The 25,899-nt window shown below is 38.5% G+C and overlaps 1 protein-coding gene and 2 pseudogenes across 4 annotated transcripts in view; 2 read left to right on the top strand and 1 right to left on the bottom strand.

The window, feature by feature from the left end:
* The window catches only part of ANKRD44 (ankyrin repeat domain 44), a 277,127-nt gene that overhangs the window by 118,766 nt on the left and 132,462 nt on the right, over window positions 1-25,899 (top strand). For all 4 annotated transcript variants that reach the window (XM_039844326.1, XM_039844324.1, XM_039844328.1 and 1 more), the window contains exon 3: window positions 22,857-22,935. In XM_039844326.1, the coding sequence (XP_039700260.1) occupies window positions 22,857-22,935 (79 nt within the window). The remainder of the gene's footprint in view (window positions 1-22,856; window positions 22,936-25,899) is intronic.
* LOC120587896 (uncharacterized) lies at window positions 16,423-16,541 on the bottom strand (annotated as a pseudogene).
* Window positions 18,978-19,096, top strand: LOC120587835 (uncharacterized; annotated as a pseudogene).

The raw sequence follows: 25,899 nt of genomic DNA, 5'->3' as shown, positions 1-25,899 counted from the left end.
CACGCTCACTGGCTGGAGGACAATGAGCGTGAGAAAAAGTGGACAACAAGGAGGTCGGAGGGGAGATGAGGAAGGGCCAGGTCATCAGAGCTGAGTAAAAAGTTTGGGTTCAACCTAAATGCAAAAAGTTTGGGTGAATATTTTAAAAAGCCATTCTGGGTGGTGTGTGAAGGAAGGATTGTGAGGGAAAGAATGGACCAACAGAGAGACCATAGCTGGTGTCAGGGTGGAAATGATGAGTGTGGAGTCGGGTGCCAGCTGTGGTCAGGGCTGCTGTGCACTCATGAGCTCTAGGGTGCGCCACTCACTTGTAGCCACTAGCAGCGGAGAGACTGGATTGCTCCCAGGTATATCGTGGAGGTAGAGCGTATGGAATTTGTTAATGGATTAAATGTAAGGGGCAAGGAAGAGAGAGGTACATAGAAGAATGCCTCCTGGGCTCCTGACTTGAACAGTAGAGAAGGGGAGGAGCTGGAGGAGGAGAAGGAGGAGTCAGTAAAATTCTAAGGCAGGGGACAGAACTAAAGAGTTACTTTTCAGGGGACAGTGAAGTGACCATAGCCACCATTATTGTGCAAATATAGTTAGTTGGCTGTTTGCTGGTACACAAGAGAAATGGTATTGGGGTTTAATAAATACTCCTATTAGAGAGTTGCCCTGTATATTGTGTACCAATGACTGCCTGCCTAATTGCCCTGACTTAGAAAACAAATAAGGCCATTTAACACTAAACATCATGTTGTCTTTCTCTTATAATTCAGAGAGCACTTTAGAATCTCACAGAGACTGTCCTTATTGCTGTGTAACAAACCACCCCAGAATTCAGTGGCATAAAACAGCTATTTTATTACGCTCATGGATTTTGTAGAATTCAGACAGGACACAGCAGGATTGTTTTTTCTCTGTTCCATGAAAAACTTGTTCGGGGGGGATTTGACAGATAGGGACTGGAATCGTGTGGAGATATCTTCACCGACGTATCTGATGGTTTGATGCTGGCTGTGGGCCTGAGTGCCTACGTGGGGCCCCTCCACATGGCCTCTCCACTTGGCCTGGGCTTCCTCACAGCAGGGCACCTACAGGTTAGGTGAACTTCTGACATGGTGGCTTGGGGCTCCAAGAGTGAGTCATCATTGCAAAGATCTTGAATCTCTAAGTTATATGGGACAGGTAGCTGAATTTATGTTCTGCTTAATAGAATGCTAGATAGGAAAGAGATTGCTGTGCTCAGTATGCTGCCTCAGGGATAATTTGACTTATCGGGAGGAAGAGCCGGTAAAGGAGAAGAGCTGGCTGTTTTGCATTAAACCAGATGACAAGGATATTCTTACTTTGGCTGTAAGCCAGTCATGAGGTAAACAAGTATTTTTCCAGTCTCTTCCACTTGCCCAACCCCGAGAGGTGAAGCAACTGAGCATAGCTCATGCTTATTGGAATATAAGATGTTCCTACTCTAAGACATATATGAACAGGTTTGAATTATTTAAAGACGTTACTTGGACACAGATTTCCCAAGACCTCTACTCTGAGATCCATTCTGATGGGCTTCATCCAGGAAGTAGCAATACGTGGTGCTCCCTTATGTGTAGGAATTATTCTTGATGTGGATTTTGGGTAGCCTTCGATGATTGGAAGACACCAGTTTGAGTTGAATGGTCCGGCCCAAAGATAAGATCCTTGATCTAGAACAGTAGATTCCAAAAAAGGGAATATAGACATCCCAGAGAGACAACCCAGTGGGAGCAATGGAATACCTACTTATATTTCTTAAAAATTTTTGTGGGCATCTCATGGATATTAAAAATAATAATACTGTGGTGAGTATATGAAATTTATGATGCCTAGTTAAATAAATAATTTTGTTTGTGCTCAAAAAGGTTTTTTTTGCTGATGGGGTACTGCTTTAAGGCATGTTTTATCACTTTTATACCTTGTAGCTAATGCTTTTCAATTTTTATTATGCATACAAATCACCTAGAGAAACTTGATTTTTCTCAGTTCAGTGTAAGAAGGATTAGAATTTGACAAATTGATTCATACTATTTAAGGATAAAAGAGCCTGATTTATAAACTAAAATGCCAAATTTATGAATTTCCAATCGCTTGAAAACCAAACCTATTATTTATACCTGTTATGCTTTTATTCTTGGACAAAATAATTTCTCTCAGAATACAAAATATCAGCAAAGAATTGGCTTGGCAAACCTTAAACTGGAAAGGTAATTTTTGGTTTCTAAAGGATATCGGCAAGGAGCCAATAAAGCCTGGTGGGAGGTTATTGTTGGAATGCAGCATAGAATAGTGGCTAAAAGGGTGAGCACTGGTGGCCAGGCTGCCTGGGTTCCAGCTGTGGCTCTGTTGCCTACCAGCCGACCTTGGACTAGGTGACTAATCTCTCTGTGCCTCTGTTTCCCCATCTCTAAAATGGAGATACTCATAGTTCCTATGCATTCTGAGCATAATCTATGGAAAATGCTTAGATTGGGGCCTGGCACATATTAAGAGTCCAATCAGTGTTGGTGATTCTATTCTATTCTAAGGATTTTTTTTCTACATTTAATTTAATTTAATTTTTGTCTAGACATATTCTTATCATGTAATATGTTCTTTTCAATATTCCCTGACTTCATTTGGTGCTTTAAAATTTCAGTATCTTCAGGCATGTAATCATTCATCTTTGTATCCCAGAACTGTCAGATTACCTGGCTCTCGAGAACCACTCATAAGAGTTTATGGCATTACATGTGTCTCAGAGCATGTCTTTGGATTGCAGTTTATTTCATGCCCCGATTAAGACATTTCGACTTATATTTTAAAAACCTCTGTGCTAGCCAAACAGATCTCTGGGTAGACTCGGGGTCCAATTTTGAGCCTCAGATTATAAGAGGTATAGGTAAAAACTTACAAATATGTTTACTGCTTCTATTAAAATATGAACTTAAGGCAAGAATGACATCATTCTCTTTGTCTCAAATCCTTCTTTCAGGCTCATTGTAAAAATTATTAGAAAAATCCTTCTGTTAATTTCATAAAGTGAGTCAAATCCTTTGTCATCGCTATGTCATTTTAAACGTATTTTCTAAAATAAGTCCAAGTTTAAATGCTGCCGCGTATCAGTAGATGCTCATAGTTACTATTAAACATTTCTTTCATTGGTTAGGTTTTAGAGTGAATGGTTCCTGATGCTCTATATACAGCAGCACCTTCTCTCATCAGCAATGCTTCCATAAGTTGCATTTTATGGTAGTGTACTCCTGAAAACACTCCAGCTATTTGTCCATTGTCTTCTAGACACAGAACTACATTTTCTGACCTCCTCTAGTATCCAGGGCTCTTCTTACATTTGGCCTCCTGGTTACCAGTCTCTGCTCACCTACAGGAAATAAGATGCATCCTGTGACCTTGTCACTGCAGTCGCTGCTCACTCCACCTTTCTGTCACCCCAGTAATTCCAAGTGGCTGTGGTAGCAATTAAATTTTGTTCACTAAGGATAAAAGGGCTTGTCCAGTCAGGTCCTCCATCAGGTGATACCTCCTACAATGCTGAGCATAGTTTGATTTCGTTAATCTGATCTTCTGCATCTGAAGTCACAGGACCTACTAGAGGATGTTTATCTGGCCCTTGGACTTATTTTTCCTCCTCCTGTTTGGATGGTGCCATCTAGATTACCTTGGAATTCAGGTGAAGCTGGGTGGGACGCCTTATCCTTCCCCATCTCTGTCCCCACCCCATCTTCTCTCCTTATTTCCACCAACCAGCGAGAATGGGCATGTTGGGGAAAGAGTAAAAACATGAATTAAATACTACCAGGAACGTTCGTTGTGCACTAACTGTATTTTAGCCACTGTGCCCAGGGCTTTACTAGTATCATTGCATTCCCCTGCACAAATCCCCAGGAGGTAGCTACCATTATTATTGCTGTTTTACAGATAAAGAAATGGAGGCTTAGAGGAGGGTCCAGTAACCTGCCCAAGGTCGATATGACTCTAGGTGGCAAGGCCAGGATTTGAACCTGGTCCTCTCTCCTGAGCCCACTAGGTTGTTCTGCCATGTTCAAGGTGGCTAAAATCCAAGGCAGGATCAAGTAAGCGTAAGCACATCCAGGGACCACAGAGGGAGGGACTACTTTGGAGAGAGGTCGCTGGGAGGACCTACAGGAGGTTGAGGGCTGGGCCTTCTAAAGTAAGACATCTTAGGAGTGGAGAAAACGAGGAAGGCTGTTTTGGTTAAGAGGCAGGCCAGACTGACCTGGGGCCTGGTTCTGGGATAACCAGTTCCCGGGGGCTGGGAGGGGTCCCTTGGCAGGGGTGGTGTTGAATGGTGTGGAGTGTAGGGGAGGGCTACAGTAAAGAAAGCAGGAGGCGCAAGAGTCCTATGGCAGGAAGACTGTGTCCTCCTCCCATAGAAAATGGACTGAGGTCACCCAGCGAGGGGAGTGGATTCATAACCCGTGCATGTTCGGCGTGGAGGCAAAACAAGCCTGGCCTTTCTTTATTCCACTTAGCAGACAGCAGTATGGGGGAGGGTTCTCCTGAGAGCTGCTTCTCAGCTGGGGGAAGCACATGACCTGCCTGACCCCACAGTGGCCTAGAGAACAGAAAGAAAAGGCTTCCTATGTCAGGCCTGCCTGGGAACTCCAGGAACACAACAGCTGTGCTTCCGTCCCTCCCACTTCAGCCCTCTTCTCCCCACACCCTTGAACTTGTGCCACCCGAGAGGGGTCTTGCTACCCTGACACAACTGGTAGCATCTGAGACCAGACCTTAGTGACCTGAGGTACGTAGAAAGTTAGCCGGGTTGGAAATAAAGTCATTTCTTACCCTCTGAATAAAGTTTTCCCCAGGAACTCTTGGTCCTAGCTGAGTGACATGGCTGATTTGGGATGTAGGTCCTCCAGCATACCTCAGCCCCTTTAGGAAATCTATCCTTCTGGGAAATCCCTGAGGGACTGAGAAAAGTCAGATGCCACCGTGACCCTGCTCCCTTTTTTTGTCCTTTATAAAGCACTTTGATGGAACCACTCCTCCCCTGTAATCCTGTCAACAATCTCCTTTTTAAGAAATAGCGCTAGTCTTCTCCATCACAAGCACCCCTGCCCAGCACTGGGCCTGCACTGACCTGTTAATAAAGATTACCAATACTTTCTATGTTCTAACAACTAGATTTCTTTTGCCTGGAACTATTCCACACCAATGGAAATAGGAGTCTTAACCATTTCATACACAAGTGTAGGCTAGCTAGCCAGAGGTAGGGGAATAAATGTTCCACATTAAAAAAATTCAGTGTTGGTTCCCTAGTTCCACAAGCCACTGAGTTCCCAAGAACTGGCATTTATGGACTGGGCCATGGTCTGCAATTAATGTGCCCCTCTGGGTCTTGTTGTAGGTGAGGTCTCACAGAAACCAGAACTCCACAGTAGGCAGCCCTCATTGGAAGGGGCACTGGTGAGCTTTATTGATAAGGAATGCTTATCAATATGCCTCAGAGCTTCTTGTTACCACCTTCTTAGCAAGCCTTCTCACCCACTGGGTAAGTCAGGTGCAAAACAGAGGCTCTAATTGAGAGCAGCAGAATTGATAGGAAGTCTGAAGGGTTGAGAGTTCCGGGATGTCGAAATAGCTTTGAGACAAGGCCAAGTCCTGCTGGTAATGGACTGAGAGGGTTGCTATCTTCAGTCAAGGTTAAAGGTGGACGAGAGCCACAAAAAACCATGGCACCCACACTTCATCCAGGCTCTCTGGCACTTCTCACCCTTTACATACAACCAGTTCTCTGTTTCACCACAGAAATCTGCAGGCCACCCTCATACAAGGATGTAGGTTTTGATAAAGAGTCTAAGATAAATCAAGACATTTCTCCTTTTTATCCCTTCAAGACACATATATTGAGCACATACCGTATGCCAGATGTGGTGCTAGGTTGATACAGAGATGAACCAGCCCTCAGCCCACACCGTGGTCACAGTGAGGGAAGAAATACAAGGGCAGGCAATCAGATATGATGGTGCCACGATAGAAGACTGTAGAGTAGGTGGGGGTGTGAGGTAGAGAATCAGAAGAGGTTTCAGAGGAAAGGACACTTGCGCTGAGTATGAAAACAGGTGACTCAAAAACACCAAATCGGGGTCCCTGCTTTGTGACTTTATAATAAAATGTTGTCCTTATGTTATGTCAAATGTCCCTGCTTCTACTCAAAAGGGAATTGTTTTGTCTTGTGTGTCTCAAAGTATCTCACTTCTACTGAAACTGGCTTTTTGGAGTTCACCATGCCCAGCAGTTTTTGTTTTGGCAAGGAGAAGGTAGATGAGGCTCATCGGGTTTATAGCAGGAGGAAATACCAATTCTTAGAAATGAAATGGTGCATAAGAAGTAGACCAAAGGTCATAGAGCTCTTTCATTTTGGCCAGTGGCATTCAGGGAGTAGAAACCTAAGCATCTGTCACATTTAGGATGGGAAGAGAAATTATGTCAGAAAGCATATCTTCTTAGGGGTGAAGTTGAGGAGTGATCTTAGATTAGCATTGACTTAAAGATTATAAGGATGAAAATATTGTATAACAGAACATACAAAGGCCTAAACCATCTAGCTAGGTGGATCAGTAATGGTGATGGGGTCTTCTGGGGAATTTCAAGGCTGAGCATGAAGCATATTAATGATCATGAGGTTGGTGGATAGGAGGTGAGTGATGAAAGCCATGAGATCATGGCAGGGTATGAGCTGATAAATTTTCCTATCTATAGGAAACAGAAGGCCCATGTGCTTGTGCGATATGCCTGGGTCTGTTCCATTTTAAGGTCAGATTGCCCAGAGAGAGACACACAAGGACCTCAAGTCTAGAGCAGCCAAGGGGTGATGCCCCAAGACCTCATCTGATTGAATCCCACGTCCTCTTTTTTTTTTCCTAGTCATTATTTTATAATTCATTGGGGAAAATATAATCAAATTTGCACAGTTTAATGTGTAGATCGCTTTCAGAAATATATATGATATGCAAAGAAAGATATAATCAAATTAAAAATTATTTCCTCTTATGAATACATAAGCTGAAAAGAGAAGAGATAGTACTTGTAATCAAGCAAACCATGCAAGCATGTTAGTATTTGATCTATCAGTGGAACGCTGTATCACTATGTCCTCTTTGGTGCTGAGTATATGGGTATTTGAGATCTTCTGGAGGAAGACCCCATTCTTGCCTTCTCTATGCTCCTGAAGCCAGATTGTTGAGAGGGTCCTAAGGGGCTCTTAACCCATGTGAAAAAGTACTAGTTAGCCTGGAAATAGCAAAGCGATTTAAGGTTAGTTTGGAGAAAATATATCCCTTACATTCATAAGGCCAAGAGCATCCCCAGCGACCATTTTCTGATGGTTGTTCCCAAATGGTATAGGTTTATTTAAGATTGTGCTAGAGGTAGAGCGGTACATCTCCCATATCTCCATTTCCAAGAGCTTGTGTTACATAACCATCTCCAAGTTCTGAGACCACTCATATTATCTATAGTTAAGGGAAGCCTGCCATTTTTGCAGTCTACCCTTGCTAAGCAGAGTGCTCTGTATGGAATCATTGCAGTGTGTTTGGCTTTCTCCTCCATTGGCTGAATTTAGAAAGGGCATCGTTGTTATAGAAGCTTCCTTGCTTGTTGATGTAGAAGTAGCCTCCTGGTTATCTTCATGAGGACTTTTAATGAGTCTGTGGTGGTTTTACTTCTAATAAGTTAATAAAGGGAACTTTTTTGATAGCATAGATATTTGGGGTGGAACTCTCTTGTCAAGGATCATAGAGGTTTGGTGAGGGTGTCCTAGCTTGGGGATGTTTAGAAGGTTTTCAGTTTGGGGGGAGGGGAGAAAGGGTAGAGCAACTAACCCCCATGGCAGCTCCCATCTGTCCAGGTTGCAACCAGATGTAACTATTCTGAGCAAGGATTTAGAGCTGCTGAGGTGTAGGTGTTTTAGGTGGTTCTATGAGAAGAAAAGACTACGCTGTGGGTCTCATGAGATAAAGGATGAATCCTACCAGGCCCAACACTGGAGTCTGGGAGAGGCTTTGGTTACTTTTGGGTTGAGGTAGACAGAAAGCAGTGGCCAAGCCCATGAGGATTGACTGCTTCAGGCAGGAGAGGAGGCAGGCAAGGCACTGCTGTTGGCCGCCTTTGAGTTGATAGCATCAGCCCTTCTTCTGGTAAATATCATTTCTTAACAGTAAAATTGTTTCTCCGGTAGCTGTTCTAAATATTCTTATTTTGTCTAATCACCAAGAAGAACTGAGAAAATTAGGAAAAGCCACAAAGGTGTCCATAGTAATACTAGGATGGCTAATATTTATTGGACATCTAGTTTGTGCCTAGCATTTTACAGGAAAAGAAAATGAGTCTCAGGGAGGCTGAGTTATTTGTCCAAAGTCACAGAGCTCATAAGTGGCAGGCAAAGTTAGGTCATTCTGACTTCAGAGTCTATGTTCTTTTCTTTCTTTCTTTTCTTTTCTTTTTTTTTTTTGGTGCATCTTTTATAGTTCTATGTTTATTTATGCATGCATATACATGTACGTTTTATTCATTACATAGGTTTTCCAGAATCTTCATTCTTTAGGCCACACAGGGATGTCTCTAATGAAAGAGTGGGTGTGTGTCTCTCTCTCTCTCTCTCTCTCTCTCTCTCTCTCTCTCTCTCTCTCTCGCAGTCACTTGGCAGGAAAGATCGGAGTGGGATCAAAGGACTTCAAAGTGCCCTGAGGAGGGTGGAAGCAGATTCTTCTTTGGAGAGAATTTCTTACTGGTTAAGTAAGGCCTATGTACTATTGTAAGAGAATACAGAAAATGTAGAATCAGGAAACTCAAAGTCATCAGATCTTGATGTGTGGCTTTTGGGGCAAGTCATTTAACTCTCTGAGTCAGCCTGATTCCTGTCCCATAAATTAGAATAACAATAGTTACTTGATCAGTCTCTCTGTGTTTTCTTAAGAATCAGATGATGTATTGTGCAGGATAGCACTCTGGCAACTCTATGAAGCATTCTACAAATTACATGTTTATTTCCCATGTTTAGTCACAATGTTTTGCCATTTGCAAGGAATAAATATGTTATAAATATGTTATTTATTATTTTATTTTTTTAATATACCAGTTATTTAAAACCAATTATTTTTTTTTGTATACCAATTATTTAAAACCTACTACAAGCTTTGGACAAGAAATAATATTCAGTGATTTACTATTTATATGTAATTACTTAAAATAGCTCTTCTTAGAGCAGACCTCTTTTTTTAATATTTCTGATTAAAAAATTAAAAAAATTTTTCAATTACAGTTGACATACAATATATTAGTTTCAGGTGTACAACATAGTGATTAGACATTTCTATAATTTGTGAAGTGATCACCCATAAATCTAGTAGTCATCTGATACCATTTATCGTTATTATAATATTATTAACTATATTCCTTATGCTCTATTTTACATCACCATGACTCTTTTGTAACTACCAATTTGTACTTCTTAATCCCTTCCTTTTTTTCACTGATACCCCTAATTCCACCTCTCTCCCCCATCTGGCAACCATCCAAATGTTCTCTGTATCTTTAAGTTTGTTCATGTTTTGTTTGTTCATTTATTTTGTGCTTTAGATTACATGTATATGTGAAATCATATTGTATTTCTCTTTGTCTGACTTATTCCACTCAGCATAGTACCCTCTAGGTCCATCCATGTTGTTGCCAATGGCAAGATATCATTCTTTTTTATGGCCAAGTAATATTCCATTGTATATAAGTACCACCTCATCTTTATTGATTCATCTATTGATGGACACCCAGGGTGCCTCCATATCTTGGCTATCGTAAATAATACTGCAATGAACATATGGATGTACATGTCCCTTCAAAGTAGTGTTTTGGGTTTCTTCAGATAAATACTCAGAAGTGGGATACCTGGATCCTTCTTTGTCTCTTGCTGCAGCCTTTGTTTTAAAGTCTGTTTTGTCTGGTATAAGTACTGCTACCTCAGCTTTTTGTTTGTTTCCATTTTCATGAAATATCTTTTTCTATCATTTTACTTTCAGTCTCTGTGTGTCTTTCTATATGAAGTGAGTCTTTTGTGGGCAGTGGATGTAAGGGTCTTGTTTTCTTTTCCATTCAGCCACCCTATATCTTTTTATTGGAACATTTAATCCATTTACATTTAGTGAAATTGTTGATAAATGTGTAGTTATTGCCATTTTATTATTCATATTTTTTTATTTTTCTTAAAGAAGTCCCTTTAACATTTCTTGTAATACTAGTTTGGTGGTAATGAACTCTTTTAGCTTTTTCTTGTCTGGGAAGCTCTTTATCTGGCTTTCAATTCTAAATGACAGCTTTGCTGAGTAGAGTAATCTTGGTTGTAGGTCCTTGCTTTTTATCACTTTGAATATTTCATGTCAAATGCCTTCTGGCTTGCAAAGTTTCTGTTGAGAAATCAACTGACAATCTTATGAGTGCTCCCTTGAAGGTAACTAACTGCTTTTCCCTTACTGCTTTTAAGATTCTCTCTTTGTTCTTAAACTTTGACATTTTGATTACGATGTGTCTTGGTGTTGGCCTCTTTGGATTGATCTTGTTTGGGACTCTATGCACTTCCTGGGCTTATATGTCTGTTTCCTTTGCCAGGTTAGGAAAATTTTCCATCATTTTTTCTTCAAATAGGTTTTCAATTCCTTGCTCTCTCTTTTTTCCTTCTGGTACATTTATAATGTGAATGTTGGTATAGTTGATGTCTCAGAGGCCTCTTAAACTATCTTCATTTTTTTGGATTCTTTTTTCTTTTGGCTGTTCTGATTGGGTGTTTTCTGCTGCCTTATCTTATAAATTGCTGATTCAGTCCTCTGCTTCATCTAATCTACTTTCTATTTCCTCTAATGTATTCTTTAGTTATTGTATTCTTCATTTCCGACTGGTTCTTTTTTATGTTTTTATCTCTATTTTTATGTTTCCTATCTCTTTGTTGAAGTTCTTACTGAGATCTTTGAGCATTCATATAAACAGTGTTTTGAACTCTGTGTCTGGTAGATTGCTTGTCTCCATTTTGTTTAGTTCTTTTTTTCTGAAGCTATGTTCTGTTCTTTCATTTGGAACATGTTTCTTTGTCTCTCCAGTTTTGGCTGATTATCTGAGCTGAGTGATCCAGATGTGTCCCTTGTGTGGATTGAATGTGCCCTCCTATTGTAGTTGAGTCTTCATTATTATTTGCATGTCAGTGATAAGGATTGACTCTCAGGCCGATTGGTTATGACTGGCCATGACTGCAGTGGAGGAGCTGTTATGGAGTGGTTGACCCTACGGATCAGGATTCACTTAGCAGGGCTCTGCTGCCTTCTCAGTCTGTCCTTTAGGTATATCATTTGTGGAGGTGGTTGGATGATAAAGCAGATCCGTTTTTTTTTTCTTAACAGGAAATTCTTTTTTTGTTTACAGAAGAAATTTTGTTTTCTTGTTTCTAAACTGCATTACCTACAATCTCTGAAATATAGGCAAAGAAAGAAGAAAATATAGAACACTCATAAAATTAATCACCTAGAGGATAATTATTGTTAACATCTTGGTGTATTGAGCCTATCTGATATCTTAGGTCCAGATAACTGCATTGGTGATTTTTATTATCGGTATTACATGTAAACTCTGTTTCTAAAATATATACCTGGAAACTGAAAAAAACACTTATAATGAAATGCTAATCATTTTCGGTTAATATGATTTTCTATGGACCACAAAAACTGTTATTGTAAGCTTTCTTTTAATTCTCCTCATTCCCCCTGCCCCAAATAAAAGAGAGAGAGAAAACAGACCTAATAACTAAGAGTTATGGTTGTAGTCAGAATAGACACCTCTGAACATTGTCTCCTTCCATGCTGCACTCCTTCTTTCTCTGGCGTTCTCTAGCAGTGAGTCTATGGTGTACGTGTGTCTGTGCTTTGCTGACTGGTGTGATTAATCTAATATTAGTCTACACTACCACACAGCCCACTGCCTGGAGTCAAGGGAGCAGAAGTCTTTGAGGCTCCATGTAGGCAGAGCCGGTCTCTTGAACATGCTGCACTCTAGGACTGAGCACAGTGCCTGGCACATAGTCGCCCTAGTAAATATTTTGTCATTTGTATGAATAAACGGTTCCACCACTGCCATTAGCAGCTATGTGACTTTGGGCCAATCAGTTAAATTCTCTGGATACCCCGAATGCCCTTCCAGTTAAAATATTTTATAATTCCAGGCTTTCTCTTCTGAGATTTTGATTCTGACACTATGTGGTCATTTACCTGATGACAAATTTTCACCATTGCTATCCCCTTAAAAGTATAAAAAACTAGCAGCTGCTTTCTATTCACTTTTTCATCAATAGGAAATAATTTTCCAACTGATTATTTTCTTAGCTATCTGCCTCTTTTATTAGACATCTATGTTTGTTGAATAGATTGGTTAATGAACTAATTAAAAAGAGACAGTGAGCCTGGGGTGGGGCCCTGAGTGAAACTAGATGTCTCCCTTCGCTGGTTAGCTCACTGGCGCCAAGAGCAATTCCAATCTGTGGGCTTCCTTAAACATCTTTCACTGTAAAACATTATGTTTCCTATAAGCAAGAATTATGGTTTCTTCATGAAAAACTATTTAACAAATGCCTTAAATTTAAAGGCACTGCTTCTTAATATACCTGGGCTGCTGCACAGAACAACTGTGAATTTTATTAGCTTTGATGATGCAGGGGAAGGTGATGCTCTGAAGACATGTTCTGCTTTTCATCAGAAGCTCCTGATTGTCTTTGCAGTGGGTGGCTGTATACTACTCTTCACTGGCATCAAAGCACAGGCATCTTGCCCTGTGTTCCATTCTGTAGGACTAGAGCACTAGTACCCTTTTCCATGTTTCTCTTTCCATTGACTCCCAAGAAATGTTTCTGGCCAAATGATAACAAGGCAACAGAACAAATAGTTGGTACTTCATCAGCTTTCCCAGGCCGAGACTGCTTTCAAAGAGCTCTGTCACTGGGTACTTTCTGGGTACTGTGGTGAGATCCCAGGGTCCTCTAGTAATCCACTGCTGAATGCTGCAGGTTAGGCATAAACCACTCACCTTCCCAAGTATACTTAATTTTCTAGATTTATTTATTGCATCCTTACTCAATACACATTTATCAAAGATTTTATTTAGAAAAGTAAATGTTCTGAGGGATTGTGAAGAGACATCTTGCTTGTGCCTATTTTAAAAGCATATAGAATTTAATCTACAGTGCCCTCATTCTTTTGTAAAAACTTTACTTTTATGTCTATACATGAGGAGGACATACTATGAGTTGCCTCATTTCCTTTCATGAGTTTGCCATTTCTTTTCTCCTCTTAACTGAATTTGTCTTGTTTCCTGGGTTTATTTATTTATTTTTAACTCTTAAATATACAGGAGAGAGTATGTATTAATTACCTGCTTTATTTTTAAAAAGCTTTATTGAGGTATAATTGACTTATAATAACCTAGACATAATGAAAGTATACAATTTGCAAAGTTTCGACATGTTTGCATACATGAAACCATCACCACAAACAAGATAATGTATTCATTGTCCCCTAAAGCTTCTATAACTATACATTAGTTTGCATTTCCTAGAATTTTGTGTAAATGGATTCGTACAGTACGTATCCCTTTTTTGCCTGGCTTCTTTCACTCAACATAATTATCCTAATTCATTCATGTTGTGACATAGCAGTAGTTCATTCCTTTTAATTGCTAAGTAATGTTCCACTATATGGAAATAACACAGTTTGTTTATCCATGGATCTATTGATGGAAATTTGGATTCTTTCTAATTTTTGGCTATTACAACTAATGCTGTTATGAACATTCATATGCAAGTCTTTGTATGGACATACACTTTCATTTCTTTCAGGTAAATACCTAAGAGTAGAATGTATAGATCATGTAGTAGGTCTGTATTTAACTTTTTAAGAAATTGCCAAACTGTTTTCCAAAGTGACTGTATCATTTTACATTCCCACCAGCAATGTATAAATGTTCTAATTCCTCTACATCCTCACCAACACTGATATTGTCCATCCTTTTAATTTTAGCTATTTAATAAGTATGTAATGTGATTTTGATTCGCATTTCTCTAATGATTAATGATGTTGAGTAGTATTTCATGTGCTTATTTGCTATCTATATCTTCTTTGGTGAAATGTCTGTTCAAATCTTTGCCTACTTTTAATTGCATTGTCTGCTTTCATATTAGAGAGGTTTTTTTTTTTTGGTATATTCTAGATATCCTTTGTCTAATGTATGCTTTAAAATATTTTATTTCAGTCTTTGATTTGTCTTCATTCTCTTAATAGTGTACATTTCAAAGAGCAGGTTATTAGTTTTTATAAAATACAATTTATCAATTTGTTCTTTTTATGGATTGTGCTTTGGTGTTATATCTAAGAAATCTTTGTCTAACCCAAGGTCACGAGAGATTTCTCCTATGTTTATTTTAGACATTTTAAAATTTTAATTTTTACATTTCTGTGATCCATCTTGACTTAGTTCTTGTCTAGGCTGCAAGGTATAGATCGAAATTTGGTGTCTATTTTAGCACTATTTACTGACAAGGTTATTCTTTCACTAGTGAATTGCCTTTGCATCTTTTTTTGAAAAATATTTATATGTGTCTTTATACCATATTTATGATAAGTCTTAAAATCAGGTAGTGTTAGTTCTCCAACTTTATTCTTCTTGCCTGCTTATACTTTTCACTTATGAGAATTTTATACTTGGGTCGAGAGTATCAGAGCAAGAGTACCAATCATAGTAACAATAACTTTCATTTCACTTACAAAGGCTTGTGACTATTCAGAGAGTCAGCAAGAACATGAACAACAACAGAATCAGATCTTGTTCTGAATTCTGGTTCTACCATTGACTATCTATGTGACTCTCTAGTTAAGTACTTATAATCTCAAAGTCTCAGACTCCTCAACTGTACAATGAGGATGATAATATTTACCTCAAAATATTGTTTTAAGGATCAAATTAGAAAATATCTCTGATATAATTTTTGCTTATTATACATTATTTTAGTTTAAAAAATTAGTGCAATAAAAATATCCATTATTTAGTTACCTAAGGCAGAAAAAAATATCTTTGGCATTCTTATTTCTCTTATTTTATCTTCCTTTGAAAGTCTTTTGAGTAATTCTTATTTAGTTTCAAAAATTAGATATAATTTTGAGGTTTGAATTTATAATTTGAACACTAGATATACCAAAATATACTAGTGTTTCTCATACATTTGTGTTACATTCAAATGGATGGGTTAAATACCAACAGTGTAATGGTTGAATAAAGTTGTTTGATGGTAGGGGTCTATAGGAGCAGAGATTTGTTATGAACTTTGAGGCACAGAAAAATCCAGTTCCATGGGATAATATATGCGAATAATGACTGGAAATCTAAATTTTTCTCTTATGGTGACTTGGGTTAGATATTGATCCATCTTTATTGTGTCTTGGTGAAGGTATAACTTGAGTTTTCATTGAAAGAGTAATTAAACTATATAAAAAACTCCACACATCATAAGAAAAAGACTAATAACTGAATTTAGGAATGGGTAAAAGATATGTACGGGCAGTTCACAATTAAAAAAGCCAGAACTTTTAATAAACATATGAAAAGAATCTTAACCTCACTTGTATTTAGTGAAATGCAAATCAAAGCAACAATGAAATACCATGTCAAGCACATCATATTGGTAAAAAGTAATAAGGTTGATAAATTCAAATATTCGCAAGGACGTTGGAAAAAGGAATTCATATGTGGCTGGTAGGAGTGTAACTTGGTAAAACTAGCTTTGAAAGCTGTTTGACAATATGTAAAAAGTTGAATATGAATATGCCCTAAGATCCAGCACTTCCTTTCCTTGATATTTGCTGTAGAGAAATTCTTATACGTATGCACAGAGAGGCATGAAGAAAAAAATATATTGCAACACCATTTGTAATAATGAAAAATCGAAAACAGCCTAACCTACTACCTACCTATCTCCCTCTCCCTCCTGCCTTCTCTCCCTCCCTCCCTCCTTCTCTCTCAATCTCTCTCTCTCTCCTCTCTCTCTCTCTCACACACACACACACACACACACACACACACACACCCCACACCCACACACACTTCAAGTTATTTTCTGAACCATTTGCTAGTCATAGTACTCATGGCACTTTACCCCTAAAGCTATTTTTTATTTTTATTTATTTATTTATTTATTTATTTATTTATTTATTTATTTAGACGAGGCAACCCTTGGCTGACCTCACAGATTGCAAGGACCTTGTCAGCTTACAATCCCTCATTTATCTATCTATCTATCTATCTATCTATCTATCTATCTATCTATCTATCTATCTGTCTATCTATCTTCTATTTATTTATTTATTACGCCTACAGCACCTGGTCTTCTTAGGTGGTCTCCCATCCAAGTACTAAACAGGCCTAACCCTGCTTAGCTTCCAAGATCAGAAGGAATCGGGCTTGTTCAGGGTAGCATGGCCATAGACTTAAAGCTATTTTTTAAAACAAAGTTTTGCAGCAGATATAGAAAAATGTTAACGTGTTCAATTTTGCTGGTAGAAACATATAGATCTGTCATTTTCTGTACTTGTCTATATTCCTGAGATGTTAAAACTTGAAAGTAAACATGAAAAACTTTTAAAGAAACATGATACTTGTTCCTTTTTTTTTTGCTTTCTTTTCTTTACAAATTTCTTTTAATTCCCCACCTTAAGACCAAGCAAGTGTCTGTCCCGTTTTGTGTCTTGTTTGATTTAAATCTATAATGTGCCTTTGGCACTTTTCCTCACATGATTTGAAGTATCTCCAAGGTACCTATTTTGTGTTCAGTCTCTTTAGATATCTCTTTGCTTCCAGTGATCTTTGTTTGTTATGACATTAAGCTTTCTGGGCCTAAGTTGTCAGTTATTTCCCCGCTTCTTTGATATTAGTGGGAGTTTAGATTGATGCTTGGAACTGAACTTCTGTATTTCTTGACAGGAAGCTTTGCAGGGCTTATTAATATTGCTCTATCTCTCTGTCTTGGTATGTAAGATATTTATATGTAGGGAAGGAAGTTTGTTTCAGTATAGATTAGATCATGCACTTCTGAGAATTTCTAAAGCATGTAATAAACAATTCTTAATCTTTAAAACAAAGGCTTAGAGTGCTCTCTCAGTCTACACAGTATTTTTAGCTGCCAAAATGAACTTTTTGCCCATGTCAAGCTCACTTTACATGTACATACTTCAAGTTCCCTATTTTCTTTCATCTATTTCTTTGGTAAACAGATGACAGAAACTTCCTCTGCCTGATCTCTCTGTGACATACTACAAATTTAGCTCAGACACCAGCTGGCTGTGTGTGTCTTTGGCTATTCATAGAAGGAGAGGGTTTACCTTCCTTCCTTTTGGAGAAACCTGGGTCTTTTCCTGATTCCGAATCTGTTTGCAAAGGGCTGTTTGGAATTGGAGCTACTGGGTAATAGAAAAGTTCTATTTGTTGTACTTGAACAATCTGTTAAATTACTCTGATGAACCATTTCCAATATGTGTTGATCTTACTGTGCTTGCTTTTTAATTATTTTCCCCTCCTGTATTCATGGGTGGTGTAAAGACCTACGTGCCCAACAGTGTGATAGCTGTTGGTTATCACAGAGAGTCCACTTGAGCAACCAGTGAAAGTACATGCAAATGTCACAGAGCACTTAGCTCAGCTACTATGCCTGAATGCTACTTGAATCCTGGCCTGGTTCTGGATTCTAATTTTGGTCCAGAAACTACCCTGAAGTCAGCCTGTAAGATACAAACCAGATTCTGTGACCAACCTGGAAGTTTGGTCCAAGGCTTCCAAAGTTCCTAGAAAACTGGAGCCAATAAGGCCTCTAGGGAGTCCTGGGCAAAATGTATTTATTTCCCAATTCAGAAGAGATTTTTTTTTTCTTGTCAGTATAGACTTTCTGTTTAGGGCAGTTTAGAATTAGATGAGTTTTGGGGCAGTATTCACTAAGACATTTGTCTCATTGCATTTGATGATTTTCACAAATCATTTAACATCACAAATATCACTAATTGCCATGTCCCTGTTAATGATTTTTGTTCTGATGCTCTAAATTTGGAAACTGGTAACTAGACTGTAAGTTTCTTTAGGGTGAAGGCTGGATGTTTTAAATTCTATATTCCCTACATTTATCACAATGTCTAGGATATAATAACTCCTCAATAAATGTCTATGTCTAGAAACATGGCTGAATAAATGGTTGCAAAAGATATTCTGTACTTATTTTATCCTTCTCCTATTCTTTTTTATTCTTCTGTGCCATGTCTCTTAGACCAAAGTCTTAGATGATTTCTAGCACCATGTGTTTGTACTATTTCCCATAACTGTTCCTTAATATCTCCTACCCCAAATTTTGTTCATTTTTAAAAAATAATGTTTTATTTTCTCCCTTGGACTTTGTCCTTCATGTTTAAATTATTTAAAAAATTAGTTATATCTCTATCAGATTCTTATCTCAAGTTCTTTCTGGTTGCTATGCCTGCTGACTCTTGCTTACGGAATTGTTTCCACATGGGTCTTGTGGTTTAGGTTTATGAGCTCATTTTCAGTGGAAGTTTAATCTGTGGGTGTCCTGAGTTTCTTGGATTAAGGGAACATTTCTCCAGATAGGTTTTGTTTTTTTCTCCTTGGCGCCGTAGGGGTATCCTTTGCATAGCATCAATATTTATACCTGTTTTTCAGCTTGGAAAGTTCCGGGACTGCACAGGTACTGTGTATTCAAAATCCGAAACCACATGAGAACAGACTCTTGGGATGCAAATGCTCGGTGGAGATACTTTTATTCCCCCACCAAGAATGCAGGCCAAGGCATTGCTTGCCATCTGCCTGCAGAGTATTTGGCTTTTTTTCGAGCCCATCATTTCACTTTAAGAATCTTTCTTCAAGTCTGTGGCCATGCCACCCTGAACAAGCCTGATCTTCTCTGATTTCAGAAGCTAAGCAGGCTTGGGCCTGGTTAATACTTGGATGGGAGACCACCTAGGAAGACCAGGTGCTGTAGGGATTGTAAGCTGACAAGGTCCTTGCAATCTGTGAGGTCAACCAAGGGTTGCTTCGTCTAAAAAAAATAATTAAAAAATTAAAAAATTAAAAAATAATAATAATAAAAAGAATCTTTCTTCAAGACTACTTCAAAGGTTTTTCTCTACATGAGGGTCTCATTCTAGTTCTCTACCTCATCTCTTACCCCTGAGCAGGTGTTAAATCCCCACCTTCTGCTGTACTGACTTCTCCCTGTTGTATAAGCTCATGTACTTTCAGCTTTAGTTCTCAGTTTACTCTTCATTTTCAGCTCCAGATATTTAATTTATTGTAACCTCATCTAAAAAATTGTTTACTATATGTTTGTCACTTTTTTTTTTCAGATTTTTTTGGGGGATTAAAAGGTTTATAGACTATCAAGGCAACTTTGAATAAGATGTCCTTGCTTCCATTTTTATAAAGAAAAAGTTTCAGGTTGGGAGTAGGATACCTAATTCTTTGACATTAATTTGCTGTGTTGGGCAAGTCACAGAACCTATCCAAGGGCCCAGAATGCCTCTCTTTTAAGTAGTGATAATAAGACTTAACAACATAGTTCTGAAAGGTCTGTTCTCCCTAACAGGGATGTTATGAGATTCAAGCAGTAGAATAGATGAAAAAGCATGTCAGAAAAAAAAATCAGAAGCTCTTCCATAATTACCAGATAGGTTTTGTTGATACCTAGAGGTATCACTGGCCTAGAATCTATTTTTACTAGTATTCCCTTTTCCCCAGAGCCTTTCCCCTCCTTCTACCATTGCATCTCCTACTCCATTTGTCTAGCTTATAACAAAGTAGAGTGGCCTTATGCTTAGGCGGAGGATCAACTGCAAACATCTGGCTGATTTCACCTGATTGAATATGATGATGACTATGGCTCTGTTATTCACCCCTTGACTCATGATCCTGTTTGTCATTTGGGTTCCTGCTATGGAGCAGGTCTTAGCAAACCGTGGTGAGCAATGGACATACATTGCTATTTTGGTTAAGGTCTTAATAGCACTTGAAGTTGTTTATATGGTCTCGTTGCTTTGGAGAACCAAAGGACTACTACCTGAATACCCGCAGTTACCTGTCTGTATCACTGAAGGAGATGATCAATTGACATAGATGTTTTGGAAGCTACAGGAAATTTTTAAATGCATATTAACAGGACACTGGGATTTACAATCAAGATTTTTTACAATATGATCTCACATAACACACCCATTTTATACTATAAAAACTTCAATTTGAACAAGCCATGTCATAATATGTCATAAAAGGGCCCACAAAATCAGCAAGGCCAGTCATATAACAGACCAACAGATTTAGATATTAGGGTTTTCTTGGCTTTTTATTTGAGGCCAAATTCTCAAACAGAGCACTGACTTTGTTTCAGGTCAAGTGAAATCATAATTTGGGTTGGGTTAGTACTTGTTTAAATTGCTTAGGTAAGATTTAATTTGTTAAACCAAACTGGAACCAGTTCAACTCACAGAAGAACGTATAATTATATAACTTTTATCCTAGGACTTAAGAGAAAATTTTTAGTGGAGATTCAAAGGGAATATGAGGCTAAAATAGAAAGTGCTTATAGAGATCTCAGTAGAAGAAATAGAAATAGAAAACATTTGTGGAAGTCTGGTCTCAGTTATTTGTATAATTCATTGTACAAATGAATATACTTGATTCTCAAGCCAGCGTGTTTTCAAATGTTGAATCTATACTTTCACAGAAAGGGTGATATAACTGTAAGAGGGTGAACCATGGCTGAATATCTTACTGAATTTTCCAAGGCATACCATTATTTCATATGGAATAGTTATATGACTACCCAATTTCCAGATATCTATAGTAATTACTTGCAACAGCATATATAGACAGCTAATTCAGACTCCTCTTTTTATCCACTTAAAGATTAGTTCATTCCTTCATAAAACCTAATTACCAGACTTCCTAACAAATAGACTAGTTCGAAGATCAGTTCTTGTCATGTCCCCTGCCTGCCATCTGTTTTAGATATTAGTGAGTCATGAAATGCATCAAAACAATAGTCTTAAAGAGACTGAGCAAGAGTAGAAGCCTTAAACTGTCAGAAAATAGAATGATATCCTTGGGCTAATCAAAGGTTGTTAGGTAGATTGTATAATCAAGTAATCACAGGAATAATGATTAAAATTAATAGCAAAACCATGAAACTCTGGAAACTAAAATGTATGCTAATTTTTGGAAAAACCTTAAAACAACATACAGGCTCTGGTTACCATTGTTATGGAGCGATTGATAGAAATTTGTGGACGAGAACATGCATACAGACCAATTCAATTTGGCCAATTTATGCTAAGCACCTAGTTTGTTGCTACTATGGGGATAAACAGGAGCAAGACCTAGTCTTCATCCTATGAGAGTTTAGTCTTGAAAGAAAGATATCACACAACTATCTATGCTGATGACAATAATGGCTCTCTATACAGAGCACTTGCTATGTAAGAACCAAGCCTCATGCCTGCCTAGAGCTTTGTTTACTTGTGTTATCTTGAATTCTTTTCTCAGTTCTCCAAGGTAGATATTATTATCTTCAATTTACAGATGGAACAGCAATATTTTTCCCCTGCATGGTATTTTGCTGCCTCTCCAAGGACATAGACCAGAGTCTGACCAGTGAAGATCTAATCTTGGCTCTGCTCTGGGGTCTTAGAGAAATTTCTTCATTTATTTGAGTTACAGTTTTCTCATCTGTAAAACAGAAATAGTAATGTCAACCTCAGCTCTTTTCAGAAAAGCCTTATTCTGCCACCCTAAGGAATTTTATTCCCATCTTCCCAGTTCCTTGATCCCATTAACCTGTTTAACTTTGTCATAGCCTTTATCATTACCCAAAATGATCTTATGTGTCATTTGTTTACATGACTATGTTAGCCTCCTCATTCGAATTTAAGTTTAATGGAGTTAGAGACTGGGCCTTTCATGGTCACCCTTCGGTCCCCAGAATCTGGTTCCTGGGACACAGTGGGCATTCAGTAAGTATTACATGAATACTTATTGAAGTAGTCTAGGCCAGTGGTCCCCAACCCTTTTGGCACCAGGGATTGGTGCTGCTATGAGAATCTAATGCCTGATAATCTGAGGTGGAGCTGAGGTGGTGATGCTAGCATTGGGGAGCGGCTGCAAATGAAGCTTGTCTTGCTGGCCTGCTGCTCACCTGCTATGCGGCCTAGTTCCTAACAGGCCATGGACCGGTACTGGTCCATGGCCCAGGGGTTGGGGACCCCTGGTCTAGGCAACAGTTAATGGGGATAGAAAGGAGAAAATGACTGTCTTTATATTTAATGTCCTTGTGAATCATTCTACTACGTTCTCTTAGAAGGAAAATAAATCATTGAAAGCTTTTGAACTATGCTGTTAAGGTGGGTAAAAGGGTTCAAATTTGTTTTTTTAACCATTAGGTTTGAAAATAAAGGTTTGAAAATAAATTCATTTTTATCATCCAGTTCATGATGATCCATCATTGACCTGAGCTGGCCTTCTATTAAAGGAGAAAGGAGGCCATTATGACCCACAGACACAGAAACTGGCATCTTTAGTACATGTCACTGTGGGAGATGCCGAGAGAAATGTGTAGCCAGAACTCACTTAAATAGGTGTTTAGCCTTCACTCTCTCCCACAAGCATTAACCTCAGAGTGAGTGACATGTCTTACTAGGTCTACAAAAGGCACTTGCAACCACCACTGACTTGTTTATCTTTGCCTATTGTTTCAGGATTCTGAGAAGCGAACCCCACTTCATGTGGCTGCGTTTCTGGGAGATGCAGAGATCATTGAAATTCTGATTCTTTCAGGTAAATACAAGCTATACTTAAAGTCAACTGCAGATAAAGTTTAAACGACTAACTTACTGGATTGACTACCACGCTAAACCAAAACAAATTTCTTTCTTGTGCTCATGGAAATATATTTGATCAGTGATTTTATCAGTAGATGACAAACAATGCAAGAAGTTGTTCTTATTGAAAACTGACTTCTCCAGGAAAACTTTTATATTGCTTTGAAAGTCTGATTCTTGACTGTCCAATCAGGCCCAGGATTGTAGATGAATTCAGTATACTTGGATATACTCGATTCAGTATATTTGAATACTTTTTTATTTTTTCCATGGTAAAAAAAATAGAACAAGAAAACTGGTTTCTTAAAGTCTATGTGAACACACACAAATTTAAATTGTGCTGCAAAAGAATGCTTTGTTTTGTTTATGGATATATGACTGTGACTATGTGATAAAAATATAAAAACATAGAAGAAGAAACATCAATTTCTGGGTAGTGATTACCTCTGAGGAAGCAAGTCGAGTGAGAGATATTTTCAGGGAAGCGTATAAAAGAGACTACAACTCTGTAAATTATTTTATTTTTTAAAAATTTGAAGCAAATATGGCAAACACATGTTAAATCTGCTTTGTGTGTACATTAGTCTTCATAATATTCTCTATGTATTTTAAATATTTCATTTGATTTAAAAATGCCAATGCTTTAATTTTCAGAAATCTATACGCTTGGTACATCTCACCAAACAGGTTTCCAAAACCAGTATGTGCTTTCTCCCTTTAGTATTTGCTAGAGAAATCCCTGCAATGAATCTGAGCCTGTGCACGTGCCTTAGTGTGGATTGTATGCAGACTGGCTGGCTTTCTTCTTCCTTTTTGTTCGGGAAGATTAAAATCTGGAGGAAATGCCTCTGCCCACAGACTATGCCAAAGGCCTACACTAAGGTTTTGCCTTTGTTTGCAGAAGTATAGGGAAATAGTAGAATTCCAAAGTAAGCTATGCAAAGGTGTAGGAGATGATACGTGTATTTACTTAGATACGGAGAACATTGTGGAAAAGAAACAAGAATTGTGCTATAATAGACAAGGCAGATTCACATTGCCCTATTTTTGTTGTGTTCACCTTCTTGAGGTGGGTTTTCCCAGAAAACAAGTAGTCTGCCTTACAACACATGTGCCCTGTGCTCCTGACAGTCACGTGGGACTTAGGTTGTATTTTGTGTGCCATTTTGTATTCTCGAGAACAGGCCTTCCTCCTGACAGTTCTGAAGATATTCCAGGGCTAGGTTCCAAACTATCATGTGTTGTTTAATGCTGGCACAGGCTATGGCGAAGAGCCAACACACACCTGGCCAGTCGTTGCATCAGTAGAAATTTGGCCCATGGAAAATTGTAGGCAGAAATGAATGGAGATGTAAAATAAAGAATTTTATGATATCACACCTAGTAGTCTCAACTAGCTATACCCACCATCCGAATGTTGTAGTAAGACATCTCAGAGTCTCAGAGGAATGTTCTGTTCATGAATGTGCAAATTCAAAACTTCATCTTAGACCCCCAAATTTGCCTTTTGTTTGTTTATTTTTCCACATCTGAAAGGGAAGGTTTTAATTCTGCAGCATAGAGTTGACTTATCTGTTTTCCTCAGGTATCTGGGAGTTGGTGATTGAGAAAGTTGGTTTCACATCACCTTCACATGGATGTGAAGCCCACCAGCCCCTCTTATATATGGCATATTCAGTAGAGTCAAGGGAAGCAGTTCCATATACCTTGGTCTGCATACCTCTTTAGTGTTAGAATTACTGAGCTGTTAACCTCTGTAGCACATGCGATGGAATTTTTCTTCCTCCCTCCATCAAATTAGGAAGGCTTAGGGTAAGGGAGAGCATTAGGAAAGTTCTTTAGAAATTTTACTCAACTGTAGAAGCTTAGGCAAACTCTTGGAATTCACATGGCTTTAATTTTCAATTTGCATATTATAGTTCTAAAGAAATATCATTGTAAGCATGATGATTTCATCTCTGAGCTTACATCTGGCAGCTGACCCTTTAGGGATCCAACCAAACTGTTTTCCAGCTTAATAATGAATGAGGTGCTAATGATTCCCATGTTGGACAAATAATTTGGCCTTGCCAAAATAGCCCATTACAGCTGTGTTCTCTATTGTAGTATTAACTTACAGAGCATAGTGTAACCGAAACCTGCTAAATTCCTACTGACAATATCTCCTATTAGCCAGGTGGATGGAGAGTCCTGAATGCAGCATACGTGAGAATTTAGGCCTTGCAAATTTCCTCTACTTATAACTGCCAGTCCAGATTCTGGTTCCGTCCCCCGCACCCCCCATCCCCGCTGCCCCAGCTTCTGTTTGGGAACTGACCTAGTCAGGCTTAAAGCAGAGAGAGGGAAAAGAGTTTGCCAACTTATTTGCTCAGAGATGTATGAATTAGATCAATGTGAGCCAATCAGTGGATAAGTTAAGAGATGAAAGTTGAGATATAAGAAGCAGACCACACACAAAAAATGACTACAGTGACAATACCTTGTAGAGAAACTCTGGGATGCACGAGGGTTAGAGTCGCAGGCTGAACAAAGGAAAGTGGAAGTACCTATCCTCTAACATAGGAGTGTTTGTGATGTGTCAGTATTAATTTAAAATAATCAATTTATTAGAATGTAGGCCATCGAACAAATTGGTACTCCTATAAAATTATTACCTGTGATTTTTCAAAATGTGATTTCCCCTCCCAATGCAAATTGCCTCCTGAGCCATGGCAGATCATGCTTTTGATTCTTGTATGCATAACAAATATTTGCCTTTTGAGGTTGGATTTATTATTTTGTTTTTCGTTTTTTCCAAGAGGTGAAAGAGGGTTGATTAAATCAGGCTGTGCTGATTGTGGCCCCCAGTGTGGTATGATTATTCAATGATGAGCCATTGTCTGGTGGGAATGTAAACTGGCTCCAAAGGCAAGTCCAAAAG

Source organism: Pteropus medius, unplaced genomic scaffold (assembly GCF_902729225.1).
Source record: "Pteropus medius unplaced genomic scaffold, Ma_sr-lr_union100, whole genome shotgun sequence".
Lineage (NCBI taxonomy): Eukaryota > Metazoa > Chordata > Mammalia > Chiroptera > Pteropodidae > Pteropus > Pteropus medius.
Note: the sequence above shows the minus strand (reverse complement) of the source record. Positions and strands in the feature narration are given on the sequence as shown.